The sequence below is a fragment of the Genypterus blacodes genome, unplaced genomic scaffold, assembly GCF_046128005.1.
Source record: "Genypterus blacodes isolate CSIRO-AG114 ecotype Tasmania unplaced genomic scaffold, CSIRO-AGI_Gbla_v1 ptg000056l_1, whole genome shotgun sequence".
In the NCBI taxonomy this organism is placed as follows: domain Eukaryota; kingdom Metazoa; phylum Chordata; class Actinopteri; order Ophidiiformes; family Ophidiidae; genus Genypterus; species Genypterus blacodes.
The window spans coordinates 2,865,530-2,885,400 of NW_027466868.1; the positions used below are offsets into that span (position 1 = coordinate 2,865,530).

General features: G+C 48.5%; 3 protein-coding genes across 3 annotated transcripts; 2 read left to right on the plus strand and 1 right to left on the minus strand.

The window, feature by feature from the left end:
* The first annotated feature begins 766 nt into the window (after positions 1 to 766).
* On the plus strand, positions 767 to 9,814 carry bin1b (bridging integrator 1b). Its single transcript, XM_076152471.1, has 18 exons — positions 767 to 1,317; positions 3,396 to 3,476; positions 3,574 to 3,628; positions 3,729 to 3,823; positions 4,540 to 4,635; positions 4,826 to 4,933; positions 5,369 to 5,461; positions 5,791 to 5,876; positions 6,068 to 6,143; positions 6,330 to 6,385; positions 6,471 to 6,515; positions 6,859 to 6,919; positions 7,078 to 7,185; positions 7,325 to 7,405; positions 7,866 to 7,886; positions 8,603 to 8,656; positions 8,795 to 8,896; positions 9,002 to 9,814. The coding sequence occupies exons 1-18, from the start codon at positions 1,237 to 1,239 to the stop codon at positions 9,101 to 9,103; spliced, it is 1,401 nt and encodes a 466-aa protein (XP_076008586.1). The 5' UTR covers positions 767 to 1,236; the 3' UTR covers positions 9,104 to 9,814.
* Positions 9,815 to 10,332: 518 nt separating this feature from the next.
* Positions 10,333 to 15,135, plus strand: clcn4 (chloride channel, voltage-sensitive 4). The gene is made up of 12 exons (XM_076152514.1): positions 10,333 to 10,512; positions 11,017 to 11,171; positions 11,259 to 11,358; positions 11,454 to 11,641; positions 11,726 to 11,848; positions 11,926 to 12,132; positions 12,332 to 12,412; positions 12,584 to 13,129; positions 13,224 to 13,410; positions 13,554 to 13,952; positions 14,042 to 14,258; positions 14,439 to 15,135. The coding sequence occupies exons 1-12, from the start codon at positions 10,497 to 10,499 to the stop codon at positions 14,527 to 14,529; spliced, it is 2,310 nt and encodes a 769-aa protein (XP_076008629.1). The 5' UTR covers positions 10,333 to 10,496; the 3' UTR covers positions 14,530 to 15,135.
* Positions 15,136 to 16,458: 1,323 nt separating this feature from the next.
* LOC143002414 (high affinity cGMP-specific 3',5'-cyclic phosphodiesterase 9A-like) lies at positions 16,459 to 18,866 on the minus strand. Its single transcript, XM_076152501.1, has 10 exons — positions 18,734 to 18,866; positions 18,598 to 18,657; positions 18,233 to 18,410; positions 17,991 to 18,113; positions 17,794 to 17,886; positions 17,612 to 17,679; positions 17,419 to 17,521; positions 17,234 to 17,338; positions 16,761 to 16,907; positions 16,459 to 16,581 (listed from the first exon to the last, which is right to left on the minus strand). The coding sequence occupies exons 1-10, from the start codon at positions 18,850 to 18,852 to the stop codon at positions 16,480 to 16,482; spliced, it is 1,098 nt and encodes a 365-aa protein (XP_076008616.1). The 5' UTR covers positions 18,853 to 18,866; the 3' UTR covers positions 16,459 to 16,479.
* Positions 18,867 to 19,871: the final 1,005 nt, after the last annotated feature.

Genomic DNA, 19,871 nt, shown 5'->3' on the forward strand with positions numbered 1-19,871 from the left:
GGGGAGTGATGGGCTCATTTAGGTGCAGAAACAGCGAGCAGGAGGAGTGGATCAACACAAAGGACAACAAGGTGAATAAACAAACCAACACGCTTTGAACTTTTATTTTGAATGCAAAAGATATAAAAGTAAGACAAAGGAAAAGCCTGTTTGATAAGAGTCCAAACATGCCTGTCGCCCCCTAGTGGCTAGGAGAACTTCTATTGGATAATTTTTCCTTTTTTGGTTGCTTCGACGAATCTTGATGTGTTCATCTTTTTGTTTTAGTTTGGTATTTGTGTTGTTCATTTTATTAATTAATTAAAGTATTTTAAATAAATAAAATAAGCAACGTAATTATTCATAAAATTAATATATATTAAATTAATAAATACAAAAAATAATTAAATTACGTTTTTCCGAAAAAAAACAAAACAGTTTCAATTAAATGAAAAAAATAAAAAACCGTAAAAATTCCCCTTAATCTGAATATAAAACCTGATTAATGTGCTACAGTGGAGAGAAAACATTTTACTACCTCAGTACTACTTACTGAGTACATTCGATGATTTGATGACTGTTAGTAAACGTATTAGGGGTCAAAAGTATTTGTTAGTTTCCAAAGTAAAAGTACTTGATTACTTTCATTTGGATGAAGAATAGATGCTTTCACTTTGCTCCTTCAAACTTCCGGTACCTTTGAGCAACAACCCCAAAGCGGAGCCGCAGTCAGCCACGCATCCACGCAGTCACGCAGCTACAGTCACACTCTCTCAGTCACTGCACTGGCACGCATGCAACAGTTGTCAGCTAATAATAACGGCGCCGCTCCTGCTGCGCCTTTAAGAGGATGACAGAGGAAACCCAACCTGTCCAAATCCAGAGGAAGACTCCGGCAATTAACCGTGAGGCCGTGAGGAAGAGGAGGACACCTAAACTGGTGGTCGCTGCTCCATTTTTCACCCCCCGCAACTCAACAAAACCCCAGCCCCTTGTGTCGGTCCGGTCCGGTTCGGTCCGATCGGTGTGACATCGGAGAGGGATTAAATTACGCTCTGCGCCTTTAAGGAGCAAGCAGTGGGATTAGAATTACGCGCAGCCAGCCAAGTGTCCTCCGGAGGGTTTACGCACCGGAGCCTGAGCCTTCGACGCCGTCTGCCTGTCTGTCTGTCCGTCTGTCCGTCAGTGTTCGGGGCTTCCTCGCCGGTCCTGGTTTCGTCACCCGTCGCCGGGAGAGAGAGAGAGAGAGAGAGAGACATGGCTGAGATGGGCAAAGGGGTCACGGCCGGGAAGCTGGCCAGCAACGTCCAGAAGCGCTTCACCAGGGCGCAGGAGAAGGTACGGAGGCCCGCATACCTCCACCCTGGAGTACAAACAGGGGGAGTTACTGCGAGGCGCTACACGCTACTTTTCATTCAGGTTTTGCAGGAGAGATGGAGAAAGTAAATAGATACTCTAAGTGCTGTCATGTGTGATGGTCCAGGTGATCCAGTCCGTTACTCTGTGCTGATCTGTGTGTAGTGTGTGTGTGTGTGTGTAGTGTAGTGTAGTGTAGTGTAGTGTAGTGTAGTGTAGTGTAGTGTAGTGTGTGTGTGTGTGTGTGTGTGTGTGTGTGTGTGTGTGTGTGTGTGTGTGTGTGTGTGTGTGTGTGTGTAGTGTAGTGTAGCTGGAGGGACAAAGTACTCGAGTACATTTACAGGAGCTCTAAGTAACTTTGGAGGTTTGAGAGGTGAAGTAGCTGCTGCACTCTGCTGGATGAAGTACTGTACAAGCTTTCCCTTAGTTAAGTACTTTTAGTGAAGTATGAGACAAACCTGAGACACTTTACTGAAACTTACTACTTTTCTAAATAAGGAAACAAACTTTAGACTTCACTCCATGGAGTTAGGAGTTACTTTAGGTGCTGCTACTTTACTACTTAACTATGCACATAACAGAAACACTGCACATAGGAGCTGTTTTGTTGTAAGTTAAGGGACAAATACAAATATCTGAAAGGTGAAAGGTCACAGAAGGCTCCATTGAAAACGACACGCCGGCCAAAAGTAGCACTGAGTGATGAATGAGGGTCGGTGGAATCCGGATGAGTGTAGAAACAGAGGGGTGTGGGTGGGGTCCCTGGTCCTGGGGTCCTGGGGTCCCGGGGGTGCTGAAGGTCCTGGGGTCCTGGGGGTCCCCTCTCAGGTCTCTGCACAGGCCCCCCCCCCCCCCAGCAGGTGAAGTCCTGAGTTGCCTTGGTGTTGGAATAATCTGACAGCTGTTTGATGTAAACATGGAAAACTTCATAAACTTCATAACAGATGAGCTGACGTGATCCTGTGGACCTGTGTTCTGTCAAACACACACACACACACACACACACACACACACACACACAAACACACACACACACACACACGTCCACCATCGAGCTTCTGCGCCCCCGCAGGCCTGTACACCTGTCCCCCCTCCACCCCACCCCCAAGGACACCCAGCATGCCTTCTTGCTGTGGGCGGGACCTGACCTGTGTGTGTGTGTATGTGTGTGTGTCTATCTATAGACCCCCCCAGGCCCCTTCCTCATCACCCTTAATACCCCACAAACCGACTATGTGTCTATGTGTATGTGTGTGTGCGTGTGTGTGTGTGTGTGTGTGTTGGCAGCCCAGTCGAACCTTTGGGTGTATTTTTGGGGATTGAAATTGAACACCAGTGGATGGTGAACACCGACGGCCTTCTGTGAACACGCACACACATGCACACACATGCACACACATGCACAAGCACGCACGCACACACACACACACACACACACCCACATACACACACACTTGGCACACTTGGCTTGTTGTATCTTCAGTCAGTTTCCTCTTTCTGATTATGTGCTTGTAAGTAACATTGTAAGATTCTGCAGCAGTAGGAGTGTGTAACGGCTGCATGACACCCGTCCATGGTGAGCCGGGGCGAGTGTGAGGGTGTTGACAGGGCGCTCAGCCAGTGTGCGCTGGATTGAGCGGTGGGGAAGTCCCGGGTCTGCATATCCGTCACAGAGGGGCCGGATTAGAGCGGCAGGTGGTCCAGGGTGTTAGAGGCTCCTGCCATTAAGGTCCCAGTCAGGCACTGGATCAGATTAGGCTGTGACCTTTGAGGAAAAAGAGAAAGCCCCCGAGTGAGAGAGAGAGAGGGAGAGAGAGAGAGAGAGAGAGCGAGAGAGAGAGTTACAACTCATCTGTCAGCACTCGTACATAAGCATTCTGCATTTTCACACATAAATGACAGTTTAGCAGCCAGCCAGAGAGCTACAGGCTGCATGAACCCTCTACATGTCCACAGAGTTCATCTAAATGGATCTACATGTGGACCGCTAAGACGTCCAACTCTTCCTGAGACACAGACGGTGTGAATAATGAGTCCGGACATGTTGTGTTGTGTTGCAGGTACTGCAGAAACTGGGCAAAGCAGACGAGACCCGCGACGCAGCCTTTGAGGAGATGGTGGCCAACTTCAACAAGCAGATGGTCAGAAGAAAACTTCCATTCTGAGTTGTTTTGATGTGATGTTACGAGGCGTCTGTCTGTCAAGTCCAGACACCCAACTCTGCTTTTGCTCTTCCAGGTTGAGGGCGGCAAGCTGCAGAGAGACCTGAAAGCTTACCTGACAGCAGTTAAAAGTAAGGCTGTGTGTGTGTGTGTGTGTAACAGTTTGGGACTGTGAATCCTAAAAGTGTCAATCAACCCTCATAACTCATATTCGGTGTGCGTCTGTTTCAGCGATGCACGATGCGTCTCGCCGGCTGCAGGACTGTCTGGCCGAAATGTACGAGCCAGAGTGGTTTGGTAAGGAGGAGGTGGACGCTATGGCAGAGGTGAGCTTGGGTGAAGCATTAACAAAAGGAGCAGTTTGTTCATTTTCCTTTGTCTCATCTCAGTCTTTACTTAATCTCGAATCTTACTTAATTTAGTCCTGCGTCATTTAGAATTTGTAGTTACAAACGGACAGCAGGGACTCCTTTTATCTAGCAGGTGCTCCCTCTGGATACGCCTCCTTACTGCACACTGACACCTGCTGGTCATCACAGCACAACTACAAATATGGCCTGAATAGCTCTAACATGGCAGATTTTGTGTTTGTGTTTTATGACAGAAATTGCAATATTATTGAGATATTATCAGACAAATTCAAAACATCTTAACAGGCTTAATTCATATGCACAGTTTTCCTCAAAAGTACAACTCAAAAAGCTACAGAATGGCTGCCCAGACTCACTCCTTCACCCCTGCAGAGTTCTGTCTATCTGGCGCTTCACTCCTTCTCCACCGTCTTTTCTTTCTTTTTCTCACTGCATGCTTCTCTCCTTCCATCCCTCACCTGAAGGAGATAATAGAGAAGGAGATGGACAATAACCTGGAGGTAAAATGGAGACCATGGTTTTCCTGCGACATAGTCTGGTTGTAGTAGACTGGATAAAGATGTTAGAGACACACAGCAACAATCAACTCTGGCTTCTAGTTCAGCTCTAAAATCAGCTCTGTGTGTGTGTGTGTGTGTGTGTGTGTGTGTGTGTGTGTGTGTGTGTTGCAGGACACAGACACACTGTGGTTAGACTACCACCAGAGCATCACGGACAAATCTCTGGACTCCATGGACACATACCTGACTCGCTTTCCTGACATTAAGGTGTGTGCTTTTGAGTGTCAGTTGTACGAAGGCCGGAGGTGATTGATAAGTACTGAGCCTATAAATAAGAGGTTCTAAAATACCGCAGACCTGCTCACGTCATGTTGTTCAGGCTCAGAACTTATCATTCAACCATCGTGTGGCTTGATCATTTCCTAAAGTAAACCAAGCTTTCTCACGCCCCCTGTAGGCTCGTATAGCAAAGCGCGACAGGAAGATGGTGGACTTCGACAGCGCCAGGCATCACTTTGCTTCCTTACAGAAAGGCAAGAAGAAGGACGAGGCCAAGATCGCCAAGGTAACGGCTGGTGTGTGTGTATGTGTGTGTATGAATACATGGCACTGCATTAAGGTGTGTGTAGGCTTATGTGTACACGTTTAATAGGTTGAACCATATTGTGACCTGTATGATGCAATGTAGTGGAGTAAAGGGAAATGACTCAAGCAGCATCTGTGCATGAAACTGTGACTTTACTTCCATCCTGAGTAAGTAAGTGTGTGTGTGTGTGTTTGGTGTTTTGCCGTGTTCTTCTCTTAACTATGTTCACTGAAGTGTTTGCGTTTGCCCTGAATTGCTTGTTTGCATTGTGTTCCTCTCACTCTTCTCTCTCTCTCTCTCTCTCTCTCACTCTCCTTTCCTTTCCTTTCCTTTCTCTCTCTCTCTCTTCTTCCCTCTCTCTCTCCTTCTATCTCCTTCCCCCTCTCTCCTTGCATGCTGTTGTTGCATGGTTAGCCAGCAGCCCTGTTGGAGATGGCGGCTCCCAGCTGGGCTCAGGGGCTCATATCAGCCCACCAGGTGGCTCAGACTAACCTCTCCTACAACCAGGTGAAGCTCTGGTTCCGTCCGGTCCACACTGAGTCGCTCAGCGTCTTAGTTCTCATCCACACTAATAATCCACATCCATACTTATTTGAAGAATACACACGTGTAGAGATAGAAACCTATTCTGTCAGAGCCCCACTGTATTTGCCAGATCATCATGTTGACGCCCGTCACACTCACAGCATTCACATTCTGTCATGAAGAACCCTGTGCATGTTTGTCTGCATGTTTGCGTGTTGAGCGAACTCTTATTCTCTTATTTCACTTTCAAGTACTGATGCATTTGTGTCGTCCCCCTCTCCCGTTCCCTGTGTGTGTGTGTGTGTGTGTAGGCAGAGGAGGATCTGGGCCGAGCTCAGAAGGTTTTCGAGGAGCTAAACGTGGAGTTACAAGACGAGCTTCCAGTCCTGTGGGACAGGTGAGACCCAGGGCTCATAAGTCCATCACAGACTCTAGAGTCGAGTAAAAGCACAGTGTAGCTGTTTGGAAATAGAAACTTAATTTAAAGAGAAGTGGAATTACAAGAATAAATAACATAGTGTCTGTCAGACTGAACTTAGTCTCTGTCTCTCTCTTTCTGTGTGTGTGTTTGTGTGTGTGTGTGCACAGTCGTGTTGGCGTCTATGTTAACACATTCCAGAGCCTGGCTGGTCATCAGGAGAAGTTCCACAATGAAATGAGCAAGGTGACTCTCTCTCTCTCTCTCTCTCTCTCTCTCTCTCTTTTCTATTAAGAAACTAAGTGATAGATGAGTATCACATTGATTTAAGTGTTTAATCAATTGTGTGTGTGTGTGTGTGTGTGTGTGTGTGTGTGTGTGTGTGTGTGTGTGTGTGTGTGTGTGGGTGTGTGTGTGTGTGTGTCTCCTCAGCTCAGCCAAAACCTGAACGACATCATGACCAAGCTGGACGAGCAGCGGCAGGTGAAGTAAGTGAAGCTCAGTGTTCATGAAGCTGCTGTGTCGGCCACATGTGTTAGAGAGTAATGAGCCTCACACTGCCCTCTACTGCAGAAAGGGTGCTACAGCAGCAGGAAACACTGAAGACACTGACAAGAGGTAAAATCCTCCTGAGCTCAAACTAACCTGAACATGCATGGAGCCTCACAGCCTGAAACACCCGGCTTCAGTTTCACGTCTACATATATGGAATGTTTCAGTTTGGTTACTAATAAATACATCTAGGAAGACAGATAAACAGATAAACCACAAGCAAGGATCTAACTGAGCCTGATTATAGAAAGTCAGATGTGTGGGATGGCATGAGAGAGCTTTGACTCATTTTATTTTATTTTATTTTATTTTATTTTATTTTATTTTATTTTATTTTATTTTATTTTATTTTATTTTATTTTATTTTATTTTATTGTTTACCTCTTCATCCTCTCTCTTCCTCTCATAGTGAGGCAGCCAATCACAGCGAGTCTGCCAGCTCACCACCAAAGGTAAGCAAACAAACAAACGTTAGAAATGTTACTGTGTGCATGAAGAGAGGAGAATGATGTCATCGTAAACTCCAAAACCCCATTGTGATGTATGTTCACTAATACTCTGCATGTGTGTGTGTGTGTTCCTTCACTGCTGTTGCATTGTGTGTGTGTGTGTGTGTGGTTGACCCCAGAGGCCTGGTCCTCCTCCCAACCGCCCCCCGTCCAGACTGACGCCCTCCCCGGAGCAGACAGAGCAGCACGGCAGCCTGTTTGAGGACGACTCTACCGCAACACCGCAGGTCAGACGAACGCCACTAACTCCCTCTCTGCTTCCCAGGCATGAAACAGGGTCGCCCAGAATCAACGGCGTCTAGATCCCCCTGTGGGCGGGGCTTTGACTAGCTCCTTCCCTCCTAATCCATGTATGTGTGTGTGAAGCAGTGTGAGAGCTCGTCAGGGGCCAACCTGCTGGACTGGGATCTGGAGGTTTTCCAGCCTGTCACATTCCCAGCTCCCGAGGTGGGTGACCTCTGCTGAGGGCAGAGGTGACGGGAGTGTGTGTAATGGGAGTGGACTCTACCTTAAGTACCTCCACCAAGGACGCTACAGTCCTTTTTGCTTTGGTTGCATGTTCCCTCCATCAGCATCATCATCTGTCTCCCTCGCTGACCAAACGCTCGGAGCAGATATGATGCGTTTACAGACGTCATGTAAACACAGACTCAGTAATCTCAAGTGTGTTTATAGACGATCTCACACACACACCTTCAAACCCCCCCTGCATGTGTGCATGAGTGTAAACGCGTGTGCAACATCAGGTCCTAGTCTATTACTCAGGAGCAGTGTGTGACTTGTGTACCTGCACGCTCTCTGTGTGTGTGTGTGTGTGTGTGTGTGTGTGTGATTGATCTGACTGATGAACTGTCACATGTTAGGCTTTGACTTCCTGTTGTCTTTGTCTCTCACTGCCTCATGGAAGGCTCCATCATGGGACTCATGGGTAAGAAAGGGTTCATCTGCTTTAGAGTGTGAAGTCTGAGAGAGTGTTTGTCCGTGTTTGCTCCCTCCATGCAGGGACGATCAAACTAAATGTTTTTTTTTCCCGTCTACTTCCTGTTTTCCCTGCCTTCACAATTCCTTAAACCACCCCGGGCCGCGTTGTTCCCCCTTTTTCCTTCGCCCCCACAAACGCTCCTCTCGCTTACGCCCTCCTCCCTCGTTTCCTCCGTCCCTCCCTCGGACTCCGACCCCCCCCATATTGTTCCGTGACCCCTCACCCTGTAGCAAGAGCAGACACCTGCAGATCAGGAGCCCCAATATCAAGACGATTATTACCCAGAGGAGGCGGAGGGTGCTTTGGATGACCAGGAAAGCAGCGCGGGCGTCCCGAGCCAAGCTCAGCCCGGCTGGGACAACACGGAGGCGGCAGAGGATCAGGAGAGCTGGAACGAGGACGCCTACGCCGCTCAGGCCGACAACGAGGCTAACTGGGACCAAGGTGGCGTCCAAGTGGAACAGGGTGACTGGGGCGATGATGGAGAGGCCCAGGTAGGGGAGGAGGGACAGCCAGCTAGGCCAGATGAGAGCAGGGTTAAGTCCTAAACCACCACTTTCTTGGATTTGGGATCCGTTTGGAGGTCGAGTAACAGGAAGTGCAGAGTGTTTTTGAATTTGCTAAATAATCAACCTGCTTTTTTTGTGTATTTCCTGCTGCAGCCTGCGGTGACTAACGGCTCAGAGGACGAACTCCCTCAAGGATTCCAGTTCAAGGTGGGACCACAGATTTTGTCAGATTTTTTACAAGACGGCGCTGTGGAGTAAATGATTACAGGGTCACGTCTGATCATGAAGCTTTCATCTTTAGTGGACATTTAAGTGTGTTTGTGTGTGTGTTTGTGTGTGCTGCAGGTCAAAGCGATGCACGATTATGCTGCCACTGACGGTGACGAGCTGGAGCTGAAGCTGGGCGACCTGGTGCTGGTGTTGGGCTTTGATAACCCAGATGAACAGGTCGGCACTTTGCTCTCTAGATTAAGGAAACCAGTACATTTCTCTGGGGAAGTTGTTGTGCTTGTGTGTTGATTTCTGCCGTGTGTGTGTGTGTGTGTGTTGCAGGATGACGGCTGGCTCATGGGCATCAAGGAGTCTGAGTGGCTGCTGAAGAAAGAAGCTGCAGCCAAAGGAGTTTTCCCCGAAAACTTCACTCAGAAGGTTTGAGGTCATCACCGCGTCAGGATTCTGCCCCGCCCACCGCCCGCCGCCCTTCACCTCAAACACACACAACAAACACCCATTTCATATCACCATCATCATCAGCATCATCATCATTATCACATCATTACGTCCAGTGAAGATAAACCAAATGTTGCTTCACGATGAGGATTTATTCTTGTGTGCAGTTTCTGTTATCCTAAAGGAGTGGAGTGAGAAAACAGCGCCACCTAGTGTCTGGTCTTGTCTTGTGTCAGTCAGAGAGACTCACTCCCCCATGCTGATGCTCCTGCCTGTGTATGAAAACTACAATAACATTCAAAACTCAACTTATCCACATGTTTTAGTTTTTGTCCTCCAACCTGTTTATCACTAAACTGCTCATGTGAAACCCAAAACAGTGTGTCAGCATTATTCAAAGATGGAAGTGAAGTCACAGATGTACTCACAAAGACCTGCTGGGGACTGAATTTGGAGGAATAAATGTTTTGAGAACCTTTGAGAGTTCGGTGCATGACGCATTTGATTGTATTATAATATGAACATGAGTCACAACGAGCTTTACAAAGTATTTGAGTTTGTCGGGCGGGTCGGTTACTTTATTGGCCTTTTCACTACAGGACTTGGTGTGTGGTTGAATTTTCTAATCTCATGTTCATATTGTTTTATTTTTCCCTTTTTTGAATTTGAAACGTTTCACCATCACACTCTGGGTAACTGTCCACTCGTTCACCTTGAAGCGTTTTCTATACAGCGATCTCTTCACACAGACTGAGGCTGAAGAAACTAAAGGAAAAGAGGAAGGTTCAGAAATGTAAGTGAGAGCCGGTGACCCACAGTATTTAAGTTAAGATTTATATATCGGCTCAAACTACAGGGAAACACACGCGAAAGACATTTGAACACTGTTGGAGATCACTGAGAGCGCCATCTGTTGGATCAAATCTGTCATTAAAAAGAAGTGAAACCAAACCTACGGCGTCTCCATTGTTATCTCGTATTCTTCTTCAGGTGAATGAAAAGAGAACAGATTTACCGAGGTTAGATTATTTTCGTCAAATTATACTGATAAATACTGATCAAATAATCGTTAAGTACATGTTTTAAAAGCATCCGCAATTTATGTTAATCAATCAAACCAATTATGTTTCCCTACCTTCACTTCTTGTCCGACAGATGGCGGTAATGCTCCCAATTCACAGAAGAAGAAATCTGACAAACCAGGTGCATTGTGGGTGAAGTCTGTGACGCCTGGTTAGCCCGCTAGCGGCTCATTCTCGTGATTTAGGGGGAAAAGTCGCTTTTTTCTCTGGCGACTAAAATGTGCGAGCAAGCGGACATTAAATAAGATATAAAATTAAATCATTTCTCGTGTCCGTCATCAGGGACCGACTGGAACATGGAGGCCGGCGAAGGTAAGAAGCTGGAAATACCCGAGCTAAGCTAATGTAGCTACCGGGATGCGGCTAATGATAACAACACGTTAGGACCGAGGGGAAAGACAGCAACTAAATGTAGCGGAACAACAACAACAACAATTCATGTCAACGTTTAGCTGAGGAGGTTTTGTTTGAAATGACTGTCAGGACATATTTGATGAAGGTTTCGTTCGAATCTGGCATCTTTGTAGCGTTTGAACTGTCAAATCTTAAGTGTTGTTATTATTATGACTATTTTATGGATCCTGTCTTAATTGTGAGGCATGGACCTGAAGCAGAACCGGGATCAGTTTGAGTTCTTGGTATTGTTGTTGTTGTCCCCTGAGCATGCAGAGCATGCTTTCATAAATCCTGCCCTCAGTCCCCAGGTGTTAGATGCCGTCACACACACACACACAGGCAGGTTGTAATGTGATGGGGACTTATTCCAGTCTGATCCCTGATGCTGTGCTTATATGAACGTCTCCCTCCGTCTGCCAGGCGTCAGCAGTGCCACTCCCACAGAGGAGATGAACGGCGCCGGGAATCTGATGGACTTCCTGGACGAGCCGTTCCCGGACGTGGGCACCTATGAAGACTTCCACACCATCGACTGGCTGAGGGAGAAATCCAGAGACACCGATCGCCACCGCAAGGTTCAGACAAGCCCCCCTATCCCCCCCCCTGTTTGAAACCATGCAGAGCGGAGTGTGTGACGTGTGTTTGGTTGTTTTTCCTCCCAGATCACCAGTAAGAGTAAAGAGTCCATGTGGGAGCTGATCAAGAGCCTGCTGGACGCCTGGTCAGGCTGGGTGGTGATGCTGCTGATCGGTCTCCTCTCAGGTCAGCACAGCACAACAACAACAACACAACCTTCTCTAGTGGAGTGTTGTTGTCAAGTCCACACTGCTAACAGGTCTTGGCTCCACCCCCCTCAGGCACGCTGGCCGGCGTGATCGACCTGGCGGTGGACTGGATGACGGATCTGAAGGAGGGCGTGTGTCTGTCCGCCTTCTGGTACAGCCACGAGCAGTGCTGCTGGACGTCCAACGAAACGACCTTCGACGACCGAGACAAGTGTCCCCAGTGGCAGAAGTGGGCGGAGCTAATGACGGGTCACGCTGAGGTCAGGAGCATCATGCAGGGTCGTGCTCAAATAACACAGGGGTGATGTACAGGAAGTAATACTGCGTTATGTTTACATCTTTAGGGCGCGGGTGCTTATGTGCTGAACTACTTCCTGTACGTTCTCTGGGCTCTGCTGTTCGCCTTCTTGGCCGTGTCGTTGGTCCGGGTGTTCGCCCCGTATGCCTGCGGCTCAGGGATCCCCGAGGTGAGACGATGGTGTGTTACGGAGTTAAATGTGCTCTGGTGATTCTCCTGCTCTGAACCGTCTCCGTCTCCACACAGATCAAGACGATCCTGAGCGGCTTCATCATCCGGGGCTACCTGGGGAAGTGGACCCTGCTGATAAAGACGGTCACCCTGGTGCTGGCCGTGTCGTCGGGCCTCAGCCTGGGGAAGGAGGGGCCTCTGGTCCACGTGGCCTGCTGCTGCGGGAACCTCTTCTGCAGCCTCTTCTCCAAGTACAGCAAGAACGAGGGCAAGAGGAGAGAGGTACACACACACGACTAAACACACTCGCCACAGCACAGGGAAGAATAAAAGGCACATCAGAAAGATCAGAATAGAGAGCGTTCAGGTGTTAAACAAAGTTATTCATTGTGTTAGTTTGTCACCAGGTCATCAAGCTTCTTCTGTCTAATTTTTAATCTTTCTATTCCGACTAAAACTCAAACCTGTCTGTATTCTTCAGGTCTTATCGGCTGCGGCGGCTGCAGGAGTGTCTGTGGCCTTTGGAGCGCCGATTGGAGGAGTTCTGTTCAGCCTGGAAGAGGTATGACAACAACAACTTCACCTGCATACACACACACACACACACACACACACACACACACACACACACACACACACACACACACACACACACACACACACACACACACACATTGAGCATGAAGGTGATGAAGTGTCCTCTTCTTTCTTCATCACGTTTCCTCTCCTGCAGGTCAGTTATTATTTCCCTCTGAAGACTCTGTGGCGTTCCTTCTTCGCCGCCCTGGTCGCCGCCTTCACCCTGCGCTCCATCAACCCGTTTGGTAACAGCCGCCTGGTGCTGTTCTACGTGGAGTACCACACTCCCTGGTACATGGCCGAGCTGGTGCCCTTCATCCTGCTGGGAGTGTTCGGCGGCCTCTGGGGGACCCTCTTCATCCGGGCCAACATCGCCTGGTGCCGGCGGAGGAAGACCACGCTGCTGGGGAAGTACCCGGTCCTGGAGGTCATCGTCGTGACGGCCATCACCGCCGTGCTGGCCTACCCCAACCCCTACACGCGCCGCAGCACCAGCGAGCTCATCTCCGAGCTCTTCAACGACTGCGGCGCCCTGGAATCCTCCCAGCTGTGCGACTACATCAACAGCAACAACACCAGCCGCCCGGTGGACGATATCCCAGACCGACCAGCGGGGCCGGGCGTCTACAACGCCCTGTGGCAGCTCACCCTCGCCCTCGTCTTCAAGATCGTGATCACCATCTTCACTTTTGGCATGAAGGTCAGTCAATGCGTGAGAAATGAGACAGATTGATTAAACAGCTTGTATATCCAAACCTCTCCTGATGATTGAACTCTTTCCTCACCGGGCTCAGATCCCGTCAGGTCTCTTCATCCCCAGCATGGCGGTGGGAGCGATCGCCGGGCGGATCGTGGGCATCGCCGTGGAGCAGATGGCGTATCACCACCACGACTGGATCATCTTCAAGAACTGGTGCCGGCCCGGTGCCGACTGTGTGACCCCGGGGCTCTACGCCATGGTGGGAGCTGCAGCCTGTCTGGGTGAGTGGAGCCTGCTGGCATCTGGACCAAGTTCTGTTTCCTCAGACAGCCTAAAGAAGGAATCTGTGTCTGTGGAGAAGGTCCTGACTGTGTGTGTGTGTGTGTGCGTGTGTGTGTGTGTGTGTGTGTGTGTGTGTGTCCAGGCGGCGTGACCAGGATGACCGTCTCCCTGGTGGTCATCATGTTCGAGCTGACGGGAGGTTTGGAGTACATCGTGCCTCTGATGGCCGCCGCCGTCACCAGCAAGTGGGTGGCCGACGCCTTTGGGAAGGAGGGCATCTACGAGTCTCACATCCAGCTGAACGGCTACCCCTACCTGGACGTGAGGGACGAGTTCACGCACCGCACCCTGGCCACCGACGTGATGCGTCCCCGCAGGAACGACCCCCCCCTGGCCGTGCTCACCCAGGACTCCACCACCGTGGAGGACGTGGAGACGCTGATCAAAGATACCGATTACAACGGCTTCCCTGTGGTGGTGTCACGGGAGTCTGAGCGGCTCATCGGCTTCGTGCAGCGCAGGGATCTCACCCTCGCCATCAGTAAGTCCACATTCGTTTGCGAGGCCGGCAGAATGTTCAGTTATAGTTTATATAAGTCCCGCCCGTCATCGCCGTCCCTCCGTCCGCAGAGAACGCTCGTCAGAAGCAGGACGGCGTGGTGAGCAGCTCGGTGGTCTACTTCACAGAAGACGCTCCCCAGCTGCCGGCCAGCAACCCGCAACCGCTGAAGCTGCGGCGCATCCTGAACCTCAGCCCGTTCACCGTCACCGACCACACGCCCATGGAAACGGTGGTGGACATCTTCCGTAAACTGGGTCTGCGCCAGTGTCTGGTGACCAGGAGCGGGTAAAGAACCAAACTCATCTCCAACAGTCCATGGGCCATGATTCTTTACATGCAGTAGAAACAAACACTAATGTACTCTGACCTCTCTCTCTCGCTCTCTCTCTCTCGCTCTCTCTCTCTCTCTCTCTCTCTCTCTCTTGCTCTCTCTCTCTCGCTCTCTCTCTCTCTGTGTCTCTGCAGGCGTCTCCTGGGCATCATCACTAAGAAGGATGTTCTCAGGCACATGGCTCAAATGATGAACCAGGACCCAGAGTCCATCATGTTCAATTAACCCCTGATTCCCCCCTCCCTCCCCCGACAGGCACGTCCACACCCTCAAGTGGCGACATCATCACCGTTCACACTCCAGGTCTTTTATCGTAAGTGCACGAGAATATTTAGGTTTTAACGTAACGAGCGACGGATCAGCGCTCGCCTCCGTTTATCATTCCAGATGTTTGGTTCGACTATTGATTCATTTGTTCATCTTTCAATTCATCATAAAGTATATCAAATATCAGATAACGCTTTCAAATGTCCGACTTTACAACAAAGTAGAGACAAACCCCGATCCTCTTTGATGCTCAAACACTTGATCTCCATGTAAATATGGGTATATACCTCCTCCAAGGCCCAAAGGTGATGAAGTTTAACAGGTTGTTGTTTAGACCGTGTGGTCATAGAGCAAAAACATCAAATCAGAAACTCAGAAATCAAAAACCTGACCCTGCTTGATGGAGCAGGGTCGTGTAATGAGCTGTCCTCACCACTAGATGTCCTCATTCACTACATGCAGCTGGAAATGAGCTTCAGCTTCTCCGGCTCTGCGTTTTGGGGCTGAACGTCCGGTAAAACTCCCGTTTAGTTGAGTCAAGTTTGACACTGCTGCACTTTGTATGTGGCCTAACAGTTTTTTGTTATGCATCGCTGCCATATTTTTATAGTTGTTTTGTGTATTAATGTTAATATTTATGTAGCTGCGGTACGATAGGACGCCATAATCACACTGTTTAACAGCTAAATGATGCTAAATGCAGCTACCTGTATCAGTTAAACATTGTTTGTACTGTAATCACAGCTAAACAAGACATTCCTCTGTACTGTTGGGATCGTTGGGATCTAATTGTGTCAAAATCAAGTTTCCTGCTTAACGACGAGGAAAGATGAGCTTCATTGGATTCTGGAGAGAAACAGAAGTAGATGTTCTGTGCTGAAATGCAGTATTACACTGAAGGGAAATGATGATGTGACTCAGCAGCGGCGCGGCGCGCGCGTGCTGTAATGCAACATTCAGTTGGTTTCATCTTTTCGTTTCAGCCATTATCATGTTTTACACAAAAACATAGATGCTTTAGGATAAATACAGTTACTCTCATGTGTGTGTAACTTTGCCCAAACAAATGTGAATGAATTGGCAGAGAAGAGTAGAAACCCTGATGGAGTGAAACATTTCTGTTCTCCATGGACTGAACCAAACCAAAAACACTCATGTTTATACATATACAGTATATATTAGACTGTATGTCAACTCTGTAGCAGCTGTTTCTACGGTAACGACACAGTAACACTGTGGCTCCAGTGAAGGATCGCAAAATGAAGGAAAACAGGTTAAAGGTTAAAAGGAACAGAAATGTTTCCACTGGACTTTATTTATTTGAAAGTATAAAGCTTGCACATGAATCATGATTTGTTTTGTATTTGTGGCTTCCTGTCCTGTTTCTGTGATATCTGTGCTGGTGAATGAAGCTCCTGCTGTCCTGATTACGGCTCATTTATCAAACACACACCTTCACACACTGACGGGAGATGTTGTTGACGACGTGTTGCTTTTACCTGCCAAGCGAATGTATTTAACAAAAGAACTGAACTGTGTTTGTTTATTTAAATTTGATTGTGAGCGTTATTTTTGTTGATTTTTAGATTTCTCATTTTGTCTGAACACACATACACTACTGTCCAGCCCGTTTGTTGTTGAGTTTCATCTGCTCTAAATATTTATGGAACACACTGATGGGATACGTGCACTTTTTGTTTGCGTTTGTAAATGACGTGATGATAAATAAATCTTTACCTCCAGATGTGGAACACAGATGTGAGATGTTCTCTTGTTGTTTCACATAAAAGCACAGAACAGAATGAGGTTGGTGGAGGATTCTCTCTTTATTTCCCTAAACTAACAACACACTTGTTTCTTCTTAAGTGACACCTTTCTGTCTGCAGACCTTCTTCTTCTTCTTCTTCTTCACGGTGCGTTTGTTCCCCCTGCTTCTTCTTCTTCTTTGGTGGCTCTCTCCATGTCGGTGTAATACTCCAGGGCTGTCCGCACCGGCTCCAGAATGTGTTGCTGCAATATGACATCACACAGATGTGTAAGGGTGACACACACTCTTACTAAGCTAAGTTTGAGGGTTTGGCTCACTTTCTTTAAGGCTGGAGGTCTCCACAGTGTCTACGAGCCTCCAGGTAAGGAAACCTCATCAAAATAAAAGTCTACAAACCCCCGACTACTCCGCAGCACTGTACCTCCAAACAGGGGAAGAGCTTGGTGAGCTCGGAGAAGAGAGGCAGGAGCACAAAGCGGATGAAGTTGGTCTGAGAAGACGGCCTGGACACTTTGTCCCTGTCCATGAAGGGGGTCACCGGGAGACCTTTGAGTTTCTCTGTGTCGCTCTGTGGACCAGATGGAAAATGAAGAACCTTACTGATCATCTCAGCACCAGGAGGTACCAGGACTTGAGAGAGTCTAATCTTGTACTTTGGTCAGGTGGGAGCTTGTGTATCAAAAGGGGCCGCCTGAGGTGTTTGGTATTTGATCAGGCTGCTTCCTGAATGTGTCCTCATATAGGGATGTTGTCCCAAGTGACCAGAGACCATGGGGTCGACCCAGAATACACAGGGTACTGATCTTGTTTCACTTCCTTTTCCTCTCACGTCAAACAACAAACAAACTGAAACATACCTCCGTTGCGTCTCGTGCGACGATAATCGCATCTCACCTGATTGAAGAACTCTTGCAGCAGACAGTCGAGCCAGGGCTCTGCCACAGCCATGGGCCTGGCCTCGTTAGAGATGTCGCTCACCTTCACCATGATCTTCATCAGCTGGAAAACACATCATCACACACAAAATCCCTGCAAACCAAACAAACATACAGCAACAGCAGGCTTTGGTGTGTAGTTACCACGTCCTTGTGGTCCTTGTTGGAGAAGTTGAACACCGGCAGCGTGGATTTGAACCTGTTGAGGATTTCGTTGTGCCTCGCCATGTCGGTCGCCAAAATACACCTGAAAATGGATGTTTGAAAGAGTGAACAAGCAGGAAGAATGTGCCGACCGTCGCTAAAGTGAGGTCGCACACGGCGCCCCCTGCCTTACTTGATCATGCCGCTTCGTATTTGCTTGTACTGCTCACAGGTCAGGTTTACTAATATGTTGCACTCCGGCTGGAATGGGAGAAGAAGAGCATAAACACGAGTGGACATTTGTGTCTGTGAGGGAGGAGGAACAGCAGTGAAATATGTTTATCCTCCAAGTCATCATGAGTTGAGTCCAGCTACCTTGGCGAGGATACCAAAGGCAGTGGCACAGTGATGGTTCTCAAGAGGTGAAATGTCGTTATAACGCAGAGCTAAGTCTGTCTGAGCGTTGATCTGTGTCAGAGGGAAGGGAAGCTCACAGAGGGATTCAAACAAAACAAAAGCAAAAAACACAACCTAAACGGATTTTGCGACTCGGGCATAGAGGTGGCGGTTACCTGGTAGACGTTGTTGTATCCGGGATGGTCCAGGTCGTGGCACAGGGCGGAGGTCAACATGATGAAGAGGTCAACTCTCCCTAATTTATTCCTCAGATCTGTGAGCCAAATCAGGCCGTACATCTGCCAGAGAGAGGACAGGAAGACTTAATTATGATTGTATGTTGTTTTTAATTCGTTTATTTTATTTCATCCCCCCTCCCTCCTCCTCCTGAAGGTGGCGCCATCCGTTGCCATCCTACCATCTGGGTGACACAGAAGCAGTGCTGGAAGTTGTGGAAGGGGATGTCGTTGTAGTGGCGGTAGACCTCAAACAGGAAGTTCTGCAAGACGTCCACCTCGATGTGGAACGCCGTCAGGAAGTCCAGGTCAGTGTACATCACCTGCAGGAGCACCAGCCTCTCTGCCTCCTCCCACTGCCTGCATCACCATGACAACCAACCCCTTACTTTGACGGTGTTGTACTTTGTTTGTCAAGTATATACAAACAGACACACTGCACAGCTCTGTACTGTTACTTTGCATGTTTGAGCACATTTTACTCTTAATATCTGTGTGTGTGTACGTGTGTGTGTGTGTGAGAGTGTATGTGTGTGTGTGTTCTCACCAGTTGTCAAAAATGGGACTTTTCAGGTGCTCTCTCACTTCGTCTGTCACGTGCAGCGCGCTGAAGAAGCAACGACAGTGTATTAGTGCAAGCTACATTCAAATGAGCAGGAGTGAATAAAGAAGAGGCCCGGCACCTCATGTTGCGAAACCTCCTGCGGACAGCCTCGTGCTCCTTCTGTACGCTCTGCGGTGATTTTTTGGGTTTTGGTGAGAACTTGGCCTGCTGGTAGGTGTCATCCCTGAACAAACCCATCCAGCTGAGGTGCTCCACACTCTGACCACACACAGAAGCACCACAACAAAGGGGAGCCTCCATTTTGAATCAATACATTTTGATACACTTCTCTATATATGGTTTGTGTGTGTGTGTGTGTGTGTGTGTGTGTGTGTGTGTGTGTGTAATGAACCTCCAGCTTCCTCTTGAAAGACTCCACATGGTTCTCCATCTCACACATGATGTCTGGAGTCTTTCCCACGTGTTGGATGACCTTGCTCTCCAGGAGGTGCAGCCTGGTGAGGAGAGAGAGGAGGTCTTCACTCTTACACACATGCCTCAGCCAATCACAGGCCAGCATGCACCCACCTGTTCTCCATGTTGTCCAGCTCCGTTGGCATGGCCACGCCTGAGTCTGGCCCAAAACAAAGCGTGAAAGTCAAACACGTTACTATTTTCAGATTTTCAAAGCAATTTCTTCACTTTCCAACAGAGGGACTCCTAATTCTGCTGCCCAGACTTAAGATAGTTCTGGTTTGACATCACAAAGACGTTCCCTCACTCTGTAGATCTGACGCCACCACCTCCAGTCTGTAGCGTGAGTCCTCTGTGTTGGCCTCCAGTCGAGGGGAGATGTTCACCACGCAGCCGTTTTTATTGTACATCTTCAAGATGTCGTTGGGTCCCGCCTCTGCCGCCGCCCTGAACAGATCTGACACCACAAAGCTGTTGATTCATTGATCGGCCGGCCGTTGTTTTTACACTGCAGCTTTGTGTGTGACGACTAAGAGCCGACTTCAATGAGGAGGATATATATACTGTATGTAGTGGTGAGAGTCAAGGGCCCCATAGGGAGCCAAGGGCCCGGCTGCACCTGTGCTGCTATACAGCACTGACACCAGCACAGAGGAAGACGCTCTTTATCCTAAGGACCTGTCAGAACCACATGGAGCTCTTAGACTGAAGCCATTACATCAAAACAGGAAGGAGAAAAAAAGGAAACAACGCAAATCTGTAAAGTCACTGGTAACTCCATCTGTCACAATAACACAGTGGGA

Bases quoted from the DNA above. Each gene is read 5' to 3' on its own strand.
- bin1b (XM_076152471.1), top strand. From the start codon at position 1,237: ATGGCTGAGATGGGCAAAGGGGTCACGGCCGGGAAGCTGGCCAGCAAC. The intron at 3,477-3,573 runs GTCAGAAGAAAA...TTGCTCTTCCAG, and splicing joins CCAACTTCAACAAGCAGATG to GTTGAGGGCGGCAAGCTGCA. The intron at 7,186-7,324 runs GTCAGACGAACG...GTGTGTGTGAAG, and splicing joins ACTCTACCGCAACACCGCAG to CAGTGTGAGAGCTCGTCAGG.
- clcn4 (XM_076152514.1), top strand. The intron at 11,172-11,258 runs GTTCAGACAAGC...TTTTCCTCCCAG, and splicing joins ACACCGATCGCCACCGCAAG to ATCACCAGTAAGAGTAAAGA. The intron at 12,133-12,331 runs GTACACACACAC...TGTATTCTTCAG, and splicing joins ACGAGGGCAAGAGGAGAGAG to GTCTTATCGGCTGCGGCGGC.
- LOC143002414 (XM_076152501.1), bottom strand. From the start codon at position 18,852: ATGGGTTTGTTCAGGGATGACACCTACCAGCAGGCCAAGTTCTCACCA. The intron at 17,887-17,990 runs GTAACCGCCACC...CCTCTGACACAG, and splicing joins GATACAACAACGTCTACCAG to ATCAACGCTCAGACAGACTT. The intron at 17,522-17,611 runs GTAAGGCAGGGG...ATCCATTTTCAG, and splicing joins ATACGAAGCGGCATGATCAA to GTGTATTTTGGCGACCGACA.